Below are 11,399 nucleotides of genomic sequence, written 5' to 3' on the forward strand. Positions count from 1 at the left end.
CATCCCTGCTCCACCAGCATCCCTGCTCCACCAGCATCCCTGTCCCACCAACATCCCTGCTCCACCAGCATCCCTGTCCCACGAGCATCCCTGTCCTGCCAATGCCCCTGTCCTGCCAACATCCCTGCTCTGACAGCATCCCCACCACCCCCCTGCTCTCCCCACCAGCCCCACATCACCACCTCCTTCCTCCTACATCTCTTTCCATCCCCAGCCAAACCACCTACACCACTGTCCCAGCCATCTCTCCCAACCCACCAACTCACTGGAGCTGCAGTCCACACCAATTTCAGCACCTTTACACTCTCTACTCAAACTCAAACTGTATCATCATCTCCATCATTTCCAGTTTTGCTCCCAAACAACCCTTCCACCCTGCCAGCTCCTCCAGCTCAAGCCAACCTCCCCTTGCCATCCTGCCCCCCAGCAGCCTTTCCTTTCCCCCTGCCTGTGTTGCTGTAGCCACCCCCCATGGACAACTTTGAGATCACAGATCCTCTTCCACTGCAGGACAAGTGACAGGATCTAGTCTTCCACCAGCTCTGGAGGTGGTGTTGATAATCCTGAAATAAACCTGAAGGAGAGGGAGGCTTGCAAGTGTTTATCCTATTAGTTTTTTTTTGTATGAAGGAAATGAGAAAAGAGACAATTTTTTTCATTCTAGTTTAATGGCATTGTGATTTCTTACAGATGATGTACTGTAAACATTTCAGTCATCTTCAGTTAATTGCATCATTTGTAAACACTAAATTTTAATCTATGCCTGTTTTCAGTCTCCCAGTTCAGGCTATCATTGCACCAAATTTTGGAATTGCCATTTTACATGGCTGTTGAAGACAAAAGGAAAAACATTTTAAATTCAGACAGTGGAGTGCTGTGGCCAGGTACAAGCAAGCTGGAAGCACTGAAGAAAGAGAAAAGCTTCTCTGAGCTGGGAAAAGTTGTGGAGTCATGCTGGCTTCAAAGGATAGCACACAGTAACTGCAGGCATGGTATTTGATACTCACTAAAATGCTGAAGGTGCTTTTTCCTTCTTGAGGAAGGACTGGAAACAAGCAGCTTTGCTGGAATCCAGCACAGCAGTGGGATAGGATTTGCCCAGAGGTCTTGTGGGATGTTTAACGCAGGCTGTGAGGGCTGAGCTCCCCAGCTGGGAGAGTTGTGAGGCTGCTCCTTTCCAGCTGACATGTGTTGCAGGCAGGCTTCTGACCTCAGCTCTGTCCCCAGCCAGCATGGGCTTCCTGGATGTGCCCTGCTCCCCATGAGCATGTGCCTCTCTTTGCCAGCTTCCATCAATGAAGATGAGCAGGGCATCATCCCACGAGCCATGGCTGAGACCTTCAGGCTCATCGATGAGAATGACCTGATCGACTACACGGTCCGAGTGTCCTACCTGGAAGTGTACAAGGAGGAGTTTCGGGACTTGCTGCAGGTGGATACAGCCAGCAAAGACATCCAGATCCGGGAGGATGACAAGGGGAACGTTGGTATGTGTGGCCGTGCATGGGCTCCTTTTCTCCCCATGCTGTAGGCCAGAGCTGGCTTATCTATCCATGAAGGCAGAGCCAGCTCTTCCCCCTCCATCAGTTTGTCTCCTGCAGCAGTTTGCTGTGCTTAATTTTGAAAGCTGGTCTGGGCAAGGCCCAGTACAGGCAGGGAGAGAGCACCAGGCTGTGCAGAGGAGCTGCATCCTCAGGCAGCCCGTCCCTCCCAGCCACAGCTGCCTTTGCTTTGCAGTGCTCTGCGGTGTGAAGGAGTCAGAAGTGGAAGGGCTGGACGAGGTGCTGAGCCTGCTGGAGATGGGAAACACAGCCAAGCACACGGGAGCCACCCACATCAACAGGCAGTCGAGCCGCTCGCACACCATCTTCACAGTGACCATGGAGCAGCGGCGTGGGGCTGGCCGGCTGCCCCTGCACCACCGCCCCCCTGCCGTGCCCGCCGCCGGACAGGTCCTGGTGTCCAAGTTTCATTTTGTGGACCTGGCGGGCTCAGAGCGAATTGTGAAGACGGGAAACACAGGGGAGAGGCTGAAGGAGAGTATCCAGATCAACTGTGGCCTCCTGGCCTTGGGAAATGTCATCAGTGCCTTGGGAGATCCTCGGAGAAAGACCACTCACATCCCATACAGAGACTCCAAAATCACCAGGTACCCCTGGGACCAGGAACCCCCACGTCTCACGGGCTCAGTTTGCAGGTCTGCCCTCTCTGTGGGTTTTCAGGAGCAGTGAGGCCCAGATAGAAATGCAGGCCTAGCTCATTGCAGTGCTGGAGACAATGAGGCTTGCAAGAGTCGTGCTGCTGAAGCTGAGATGGGGGGTTGCTGTGGGTTATCCTGTCCTTCCTGCCCAGCAGGGAATAAAAAAGTACTCCCAGTGGACTTGTTTAATGGACCACAGTTAGTTCTTAGCTTGAGCTGGTGGCCTTTGCAACCTCCAGAAGGATCCCTGGCAGCACATACCTAGCAGTGATCCCGGAGTCAGGGAGCTCCCAACCTCAGGAGTTATTTGGATGGAGTTTTGCTGTGGCACAAGCTGTTAATCCTCTGGTTAATGACTCCATTCACCTCACTAGTGCCAAACCAACTACAGAGCAGGGACATCAATTTCCTTGGGCTTAACCTATGAAAAGGGTTGAAAACGTTCTGTTTCCTGTGTTATTTTGTATTCCCGCTGTTCTAATCCCTGTGCTCTTCCTTAGGATCCTGAAAGACTCTCTTGGGGGGAATGCCCAGACCGTGATGATAGCCTGTGTCAGCCCATCATCCTCTGACTTCGACGAGAGCCTCAACACGCTGAACTACGCCAGCCGGGCTCAGAACATCCAGAACAAGGCGGTGGTGAACTGCCGCAAGGAGACGGAGCACATCGAGGAGCTGCACCTGCAGATAAAGAACCTGCAGAAGGCGCTGGAGCAGCGGCAGCGCTCCGAGACCCGCACCATCCACCGCTCGGCCAGCGCCAAGTGCCAGGCGCCGGACGCCACGGCCCGGCTGCTGGCCGAGTGTGCCCATTACCGCACCTGCACCGACGCCGCGTACCGGCTGCTCACGGAGCTCCAGGAGGACGGCAGCCTGAGCGTGGAGCAGATCCTGCGCGTTAAGGAGTGGCTGTGCGCCGTGGAGAGCGAGAGGAGCGAGCTGACCTCAGCCGGGCTGGACAGTGGCATTGAGAGCGCCTCCATGGAAGAGCAGGGACCGGAGGCACAAGGTTCAAAGCTGGCAAAAGCCCAGGTAATAGTGGGGTGTTACAGCTCTGAGGTTGGGTTCGTCTCATGGCCACAGCAACCCCAGCACAGCATGATGGAAGGGTCAGGAGAGGGAGGGGAGGAGACATAATCTGTCCAGGAGGCCCTAGAGAGGCAGAAGGACATGGTCCTCCCAGCAGGCAGGGAGAAATTAGATTCAGCTGCAGTTGACAGATTTATTGCACAAGAAGAATCTGGGTCTGCAGAGCTGTTGTGTCCTTGCAGAGTCCAGCATGGGAAGAGAAGGACAAGGGTGGATGCTGATACTGCCTCTCTTTTATTTTGGAGAGCAGGTGAGCACTGAGAAGAAGTGTGAGTCCATCAAAGATGAGCAAGTGGCCAAGCTGCAGAGGCAAGTAGAACGGCTGGAGGAGGAGAACCGTGATTTCTTGGCTGCCCTGGAGGATGCTATGGAACAGTATAAGCTGCAGGTATTACTGGGCTCTGCTGTCTTTGTAGGGACCTGCCCCACTCCTCTCCTTCCTGTCCCGGGATGCTCTGCCCAGCTTTCAGGTTCCTCTGCAGTGGATCTCAGAACAACATGCGTGTAACCACATTTTTCTCATTTTTTCCTAGAGTGACAAGCTGCAGGAGCAGCAGGATAAGATCTCAGAGCTGCACGTGCGCTTGGAGATGGCAATGCCAAACCTGTGTGTGCCAGGACTGCTGGAAAATCTTCACCTGGTGACTGCCAGCCAGAGACCTCACACAGCCCCACTGGATGCTGCCCCATCCTATGGCCTTGGTGGGGTTCCCTCAGGGCTGCTTCCTGAGCAGAATGGAAGAGCTCTTTGCAAGAAGGTGAGGGCATAAGGCTGTGCCATTGAAGAACTGCTGCCTCTTCACTTGACTGCTCTCCACTGTAGGAGAGCTTTTGCCCTGCTGTTCAATGTGATCCTTGTCAGAAGTGTAGACCAGAGGACTGTGCTCAGTGTTCAAATCCAGAGTTTTACAACTCCAGCAAAACCAGCCCAGATTCAAAACTGAGGCTTTTGCTTTCATGTTGTGGGTGAGTCCCAGATTTGTTCAGTGTTTGAGCAGCAGAAGCACAGGCAGCTGGGTCTGGCAACACACCAGTTCTCCTGAAAATACACTCAATCCATTTTGATGCTTTTCTTTATGTGTAGCAGTGATGCTCAGCTGGGAGCCACTTTTTCTAACACTGGCTCTCACACAGCTTGTTTCCTCTCCTTCCAATCCTGTGCCCCAGAAGCTCAGCAACAACTCCTCCTTGCAGAAGGAAGAGCCGGCGGGCTGGCACCCAGACCATGCACAGTGCCCGACTGGCGATCCCGAGCTCAGAGAGGTGGTGCTGAGGAGGGAGCTCAGCCAGGACTCAGAGAAGCCATCAGACCTGTCCTCAGGAGAGGAGATGGAGGAATGGGAACGGAAACGGTCCCTGTCCCAGCGCCGGTGAGTTGGGGCTGTCCCAGCCAGCTGTCCCTGTGAGGTGCCCTGGCAGTGACCTGGCTGTCCCACTGCTGCAGCTCAGCTCTCATGTCTGATGTAGGGGCAGATACTGCCTGTGGGGTCAGTGATGCTGCTGAGACACCTTACTGCTCCCTGGGGAGCTCATTACTGTCATTCCTGATCTCAGCTGTTGTTTCCATCTCATTCTGAGGCCTGTGGATCATGAGGGTCTTTACTGGTAACAGCTTTAGCAGTGCCCAGACCAAACTGATTAATTTGCTTCTCCTTCTAGAAATGGGATCCAAAATTTGTGCAAGAAAGAGATTTTCAAGTTGAGTGAGGAGCCAAATGGAGGCAATGCCCACTCAATACAGGAGGAGCAGCTGGAGCTGTCAAAAGGCAAGTAGCAACCATAGGTTGTTGGATAATCTTCTATGGGGTGGTGGTGCTTCACTGGGTGATCTTAATGTCCCACCTGGATGTGCCCAGAGGACAAAAGTGGAGCCCAGCTGATGTTTTTTTAGGGAGAAACTTGAACTCTTAGGGTCTTGCAAGTATGTTTTGGTGGAAGCTTCAGGTGACTCTGGGCAATGCTGTGCCAGAGTCTGGCTACAGATCCAAGATCAGATCAAGTTCTTCTGTCAGCCATCTGCTCAGATGGGGCTTTCCTGACCTAGGAATTTGTGTTCCAGAGGTCTGTGGGAAGCGGGAGTCACTGCTTGGTTCCTGGGAGTGCCTGCCAGGGAAGGACTCTGAGTGGAGGCTGGTGCAAGCACAGCAGAAGATTCGAGAGCTGGCGATCAACATCCGCATGAAGGAGGAGCTGATCACGGAGCTCATTAAGACAGGTGCAGAGCTACTGGCAGGAATATGCACCCATTTCCCATGAAAGCTCCTCCTAGTTGTGGTGCTTAGTCTCTCTCCCTGTCTTGCTTGTGCTCAGTCTCCTCCCCTATAAGCAGCCTTGTTTCTCCATCCCTCCAGCTGACAGAAATCCTTCCCACCGGCTTGTCCCTTCCCTGGAGTGACTAAGGGAAAGGGAACATTCAGTCTCTGTAGCCAAAAATACTTGGGGAGAGGGAGGAAGGGTCAGGATCCTGGCTGTGAGAGGGGGCTGTGTTGCAGGCAAGGACGCCCAGGCTCTGAACAGGCAGTACAGCCAGAAGATCAGTGAGCTGGAGCAGGAAGCAGAGCAGGTGCGGGCAGAGCTGAGCGACAGCCAGAAGCAGCTCCAGGAGCTGGAGGGCAGAGAGCCGTGGGACCCTGGGGAGAAGCGCAAGCTGCAGGAGTACCGCACACGCGTGGCGGCCGCGCAGAGCAAGGCACAGGTGAGGGGGAAGGGCTCTGCCCACCCCGGCGCTGAGCAGGGGCAGAGCTGGGGGCATCTCTGCAAAGGGCAATGGGGAGATGCCGAGGCCAAGGGTGGTTTTCACCCTCTGGCAGGTTCTGTGCAGGAAGAAGCAGGCGACGGAGAGGCTGGTGTCGCTCTCGGCACAGAGCGAGAAGCGCGTGCAGGAGCTGGAGAGGAACATTCAGCTGATGCGGCGGCAGCAGGGACAGCTGCAGCGGCGGCTGCGCGAGGAGAGCGAGCAGAAACGGCGGCTGGAGACAGAGGTGAACAAGGGACAGCACCGAGTCAAGGTAGGAGAGGGCAGGAGCAGCTGTGCTACTGTGGTGCTTGTGAGGATGACGGTGGGTGGGCTCTGATGTGGTCTGTGATTGTCTTGGAGAGCGTGGAGATGGAGAGTATCCACATTGCTGGAGGAGAACATAACCTGTCCCTCAGCCCCTGGCCATAGGGCAAATATCTCCCACTCCCTCCGTGCTCATGGCTGCTCTTTCACACACAGGAACTGGAGCTGAAGCATGAGCAGCACCAGAAAATCCTGCGCATCAAAACAGAGGAAATTGCAGCTTTCCAGAGGAAGCGGCGGAGTGGCAGCAATGGTTCTGTGATCAGCCTGGAACAGCAGCAGGTACAGACAGCAAGCCTGCCTCCGCTTTCCTGTTCAGAGGGGATGCTTGGCAGTCTGCAGACTGATGGGAAAGATCTGAAAACAGGGACCTGAGCCCATCCTACTCTTGAGAAGGACAGTCCATAATGTCATCTGCATCTAGTAGCAGAGAACGTAAGATCTTGTCTTACCCCCAGAAAAAAGTTGTAGGATCTCTTCTAAATCCTAGCATCGGTAAAGAAGCTTTGGAATTTTGTCTGTTAGCAGAAGGGTGGTGAGAGAGACACCCTCCCAGAACTTGTCAGCTGGGAATTTAGTTTAGCTCTGCCTCTTGGAGGAGCTGGAAGGATAAAACCAGAAAAGTCTGGGCTGTGGGGGTTAGCAGAGATAGAATAGGGACTCTTGTTTGGATCTCAGCCCCGCTGCTCTTTAGTCCAGCAGTCCTGGGCATTGCTGCTGCTGTCTGCACACACACACACCTTTTGCTTCTCCCTCCATCAGAAAATTGAGGAACAGAAGAAGTGGCTGGACATGGAGATGGATAAAGTTCTCGAGCAGCGCCGGGCCCTGGATGAGCTGGAAGATGAGCTGAGGAAGCGGGAAGCTATTGTGGCCAAAAAGGAGGCCCTGCTGCAGGAGAAGAATGGCCTGGAGAGCAAACGACTGCGCTCCAGCCAGGTAGGACAAGAGTGAGACACGTACCCTTGGCTTGATTTCCTCCAGCAGAGGTGGAGCCTGGAAGACCTGGGTGCCATCCTGGGTCTGGCAGAAGGCTGCAGGCCGGGATGAGGTGGTGTTGGGAAGTGGGTAGGAAATCTTGTCTCTATGAAAGATTCTATGAAAGAATCTGGTTGTGCTGTGCCTCTGAGCTTGTTGGTTTGGTAGCCCTTGACTTATGTCTGCCTGGGGGGGTCATTTGACCTAGAGAGGGAGTAGAACAGGGCTGAGGGCCTGACTTGCCTTTAGAGCAGACCCCTTGAGCATCCTCTGCTGCAGGCCCTGACAGATGACATAGTGCGTGTGTCCAGCCGCCTGGAGCACCTGGAGAAGGAGCTGAGTGAGAAGAACGGGCAGCTGCGCCACGGCAGTGCCCACGACCAGCAGCAGATCCGCCAGGAGATCAACAGCCTGCGCCAGGAGAAGGATCAGCTGCTCAAACAGAGGCTGGAGCTCGACAACAAGCTGCGCCAGGGCACGCTGCTGTCCCCAGAGGTACCTCTGCTGGGGCTGGGGAGCAGGAGGTTGTAGGAGACAAGTGAGGACTGTTTGTTGGCAGATGCTCTCCCGCATCCCAAACTGTGCATGTTCCAGCTTCTCACCAGCACTATTGACATGACAAGGAAGGTTAGAGCAGGGTGAGACAGAGCAAACCCTTTGCTCCCTAGTAACTACAGCTCTGCCCTGGCAGGAAGAACGGATCTTGTTCCAGCTGGATGAGGCAATCGAGGCTCTGGATGCAGCCATTGAGTACAAGAACGAGTCCATCACGTGCAGGCAGCGAGTCCTGCGGGCCTCGGCCAGCCTGCTGTCCCAGTGTGAGATGAACCTCATGGCCAAGCTCAGCTACCTCTCCTCCTCCGAGACACGAGCTCTGCTCTGCAAGTACTTTGACAAGGTGGGAGACAACTGCCCTCTGTGTTGGTGGGAGCTGTATTTTATTTATTGCTGTTAGTGATGGCGTTATTAGCCAGCCAGAACACATAATAAACATAACACAGCTTGAACACACTTGTTAACGGAAATGATGATCGGACCAAACTCATTTTCCTCAGTTTCAAGCTTTCTTCTTGCATGATACTGTAGTTTTGCTCTGTAAAGTCAGGCCACAAAGCCACAGCACCATGACCCCCAGCTGGGAGAGAGGCTTAAGTAGTCATAGGATGCATGGATCCCCTCAGTAGCTCTGGCACATCAGTGCAGGCACGCCTTGCTCTTCTCTCCACAAGGCAGCTCTAACATCCCAGCACTACCAACCTTTGTAAGCTGTGACTGGGGCTTGATGGGGCAGGAAATCTTCCCTGGCATGAAGGAGCTGAAGTGTTCCTTGCTCTTGGGCCCTGGCCAGGTGGTGACACTACGAGAGGATCAGCACAGGCAGCACATTGCCTTCTCAGAGCTGGAGATGCAGCTGGAGGAGCAGCAGCAGCTGGTGTACTGGCTGGAGGCGGCCGTGGAGCGCCAGCGCCTGGAGATGGACCGCCAGCTCACCCTGCAGCAGAAGGAGCACGAGCAGAACATGCAGTTACTGCTGCAGCAGAGCCGTGGTAACCCCCAGCTCCCCTGATGGGCAGCAGTGCTACTGCTTTTGTCTTTCCCAGGGCTCCCAGGCTGAAATAGCTTTGTTTTTTGTTGTAGAGCACATGGACGAGGGGCTGGCCAGCAGCAAGCTGCAATATGAGGCGAGGATTCAAGTGCTGGAAAAGGAGCTGAGCCGTTACATGTGGGCAAACCAAGAGCTGAACCAGAGACTGAGTAACATGAACCTCCATCCTGGACAGACCAAAGGTGAGAGGAAACACAGGCTAGGGCTTTGCTGTCCCTGCCAAATTAAAAGGGAGGTTCAGCTCCCATGCCTGGCAGTGAGAGCTTGGAGCAGTCCAGAGCAGTGCATGTATAGGTCCTTCAGCAACTGCTATGCAGGCACCAGTTTTGATGAGGAAAGTAGAGATTCTGATGCTCACCTCACTGTACCTTCAATTTTTCCCAGCAGGGATGGAGAGAAGCCTTCATGGGGCTGGCGACAGAGCTGCCCCTGAGCTCGGCACCTGTGAGGAATTCAGCCTCAGGGAGCAGCCCGTGCCTCCAGCTGCCGCTGAAGAGATCCCTCGGGCCAGGGATGAGAGCAGGGATCTGGTGCACGCCCCCTTGCCCTCGACATGGAGGCGTTCCTCGCTGCCCAGCGACAGCCCCGGCGACCCTCGGCAGAGGGACACAGAGCACTCGCTGAGAGCGGGGCAGCCCCACGAGCTGCTCCCAGCACGGAGCCTGGCTGCGCCTCCCAAACCCCGCCGGGAGCTGCGCAGAGCCAGCCTCAGCATGAGCCCAGTGCCTTATCACCCAGCCATGATAGATGTGAGGAAAAACCCAGTCTAGAGCCAGGCTTAACACCCACCTGGCACAGGGCAGGGAGAAGCAGCTATTGCTGACCTGAGTTTGAGAGCCCTCCTGCCCCATAAGCCAACCTGGCTACAACCCTGTTACATTTCAGAGGCCTGAGGAAGAGAAAGATGTGACTTGTTATCCTGAGGGAGTTGTGTGTAAGGTGTGTCAACACCAGCCTACGTTCTCCACGTTACTGGCAGTCCAGGCAGCACTGACAGAATGCTTTTCCTCAGCTCCCTCAGCAGCTTAGATGCTGTGAAGCAGGAGACATTTTCCTTCCAGGCCTCTTTAACACTAAAAACTTGTTTACAATGTGGAATTCTCAGCTGAAGGGTTTGCTCAGCCTTGTCAGCCTCAGAGGGAGAGGCTCTGCAGTCCTGCAGAATTTGTACATAGATTTTTGTAGTAACTTTGGATTTTTTACATTTCTACTATAACTTTTCTAATAAAGCAGAGTGAGTTTTATGAAATGGTCACTTGTCAGAATGGCCACTTACTCTGGGTATGTAGGAAAGGAGTTGTATTTAAATCTCACTGCATCAGAAGTCAGCTGCTGTCACACTGTTGGCCTAGTGTTCAAATATCTGATTTGTTTTAGTAGTCCCAACCACATCTAATAGGTCTCCTATATTAAATTACCACAAGAAGAGCATCTCCAGCCAGCAGCAGAATTGTCTGAAACATCCATGATAAAAGTAACTGATTCTGCTTTTCTCTTGCAGCCTCTAAGCTGCTTTAAGCAGGGTTTTCATATTCTTGAGAGAACTTCCTGTCTGGATTTATGAGAGACTAAATACAATCCTGCAGCTTAACATTGACAGCTCAGGAAGGGGGACTAAGTTTTATCTCTGGCAGAGGAAGAAATGAAAGCCCAGGTATCTGTTTTAAGAAGGGCAAGGGACAGGGGCAAAGGGCTGCTTGACCAGTTGACCCTAAGAAACAAGCCACTGCTTCAGCCTGGAATGAGAACAGCTACCAATAACCACTACTTAAGGAGTAACACACCAAGTTAAAAGCCAACATCTGATTTAAGAACCACCTTCTGATCTCCTACGTCCTTGACCTTGCCTGTAATGGTGTGAGTGAGGGGGGGATATTACTGAAGGTTCCCATATGTGGCTGAGCTATGCAAGATTGAGACACTTTATTTCCTGCTGTTGAAAACAAAGACCTTCAATGGGGAGATAACAATCCATCCTACTTGGAAGTAGATTTGGAGCTCCAAGCTCATGTCACTCCACATCCTTGAAGCAGGTGCAGCTCTCCCAGAAACAAAACAATCACTGTTAAGCACAGAATTCCACCCATTTTCCCAGTGGGAAATTAACAGCTTTCCTGCAACAAACAGTGTGTCCAGGAAACAAGCTCCACGCAATCCCATCTAGTCCCTCAAAACCTTAAAGCCACCTAACAAACCTGTTTTCCCATGCCTTGTTTTAGGATGACCTCACACCATCTTCATAGCTCTCCACCTCCTGTGCAGTCAATAGACACAGTAGGGTGAGTTCCCCGAGATCCTGCTATGCACAAACAGATCACTATCCCAAGGGCAAAAATTCAGCCCTTCTAGTATTATGCACAATTTTAGCCCCTTGGAGGATACGTCTCAAGCACTAAACCACAGCTCCTGCTCTCTTCATGGGGTTAGAAAACAAATGTGCCACAGGCACCTAAATCACTATTTAA

General features: G+C 53.2%; 1 protein-coding gene across 3 annotated transcripts in view; it reads left to right on the plus strand.

Moving 5' to 3' along the window:
• KIF7 (kinesin family member 7) overlaps positions 1–10,189 on the plus strand; it is a 10,998-nt gene extending 809 nt beyond the window's left edge. Inside the window, exons 2-18 of one of the 3 annotated variants that reach the window (XM_015639214.3) lie at positions 1,287–1,487; positions 1,738–2,149; positions 2,701–3,232; positions 3,540–3,677; positions 3,823–4,047; positions 4,457–4,659; positions 4,949–5,055; positions 5,349–5,504; positions 5,782–5,984; positions 6,100–6,297; positions 6,507–6,632; positions 7,113–7,289; positions 7,608–7,823; positions 8,020–8,226; positions 8,677–8,875; positions 8,967–9,116; positions 9,319–10,189. In XM_015639214.3, the coding sequence (XP_015494700.1) occupies positions 1,287–1,487; positions 1,738–2,149; positions 2,701–3,232; positions 3,540–3,677; positions 3,823–4,047; positions 4,457–4,659; positions 4,949–5,055; positions 5,349–5,504; positions 5,782–5,984; positions 6,100–6,297; positions 6,507–6,632; positions 7,113–7,289; positions 7,608–7,823; positions 8,020–8,226; positions 8,677–8,875; positions 8,967–9,116; positions 9,319–9,704 (3,836 nt within the window). In that variant the 3' untranslated portion in view covers positions 9,705–10,189. The remainder of the gene's footprint in view (positions 1–1,286; positions 1,488–1,737; positions 2,150–2,700; positions 3,233–3,539; positions 3,678–3,822; positions 4,048–4,456; positions 4,660–4,948; positions 5,056–5,348; positions 5,505–5,781; positions 5,985–6,099; positions 6,298–6,506; positions 6,633–7,112; positions 7,290–7,607; positions 7,824–8,019; positions 8,227–8,676; positions 8,876–8,966; positions 9,117–9,318) is intronic. The other 2 variants (XM_015639215.3, XM_015639217.3) reach the window with 2 other exon arrangements.
• Positions 10,190–11,399: the final 1,210 nt, after the last annotated feature.

Source organism: Parus major, chromosome 10, assembly GCF_001522545.3.
Source record: "Parus major isolate Abel chromosome 10, Parus_major1.1, whole genome shotgun sequence".
Lineage (NCBI taxonomy): Eukaryota > Metazoa > Chordata > Aves > Passeriformes > Paridae > Parus > Parus major.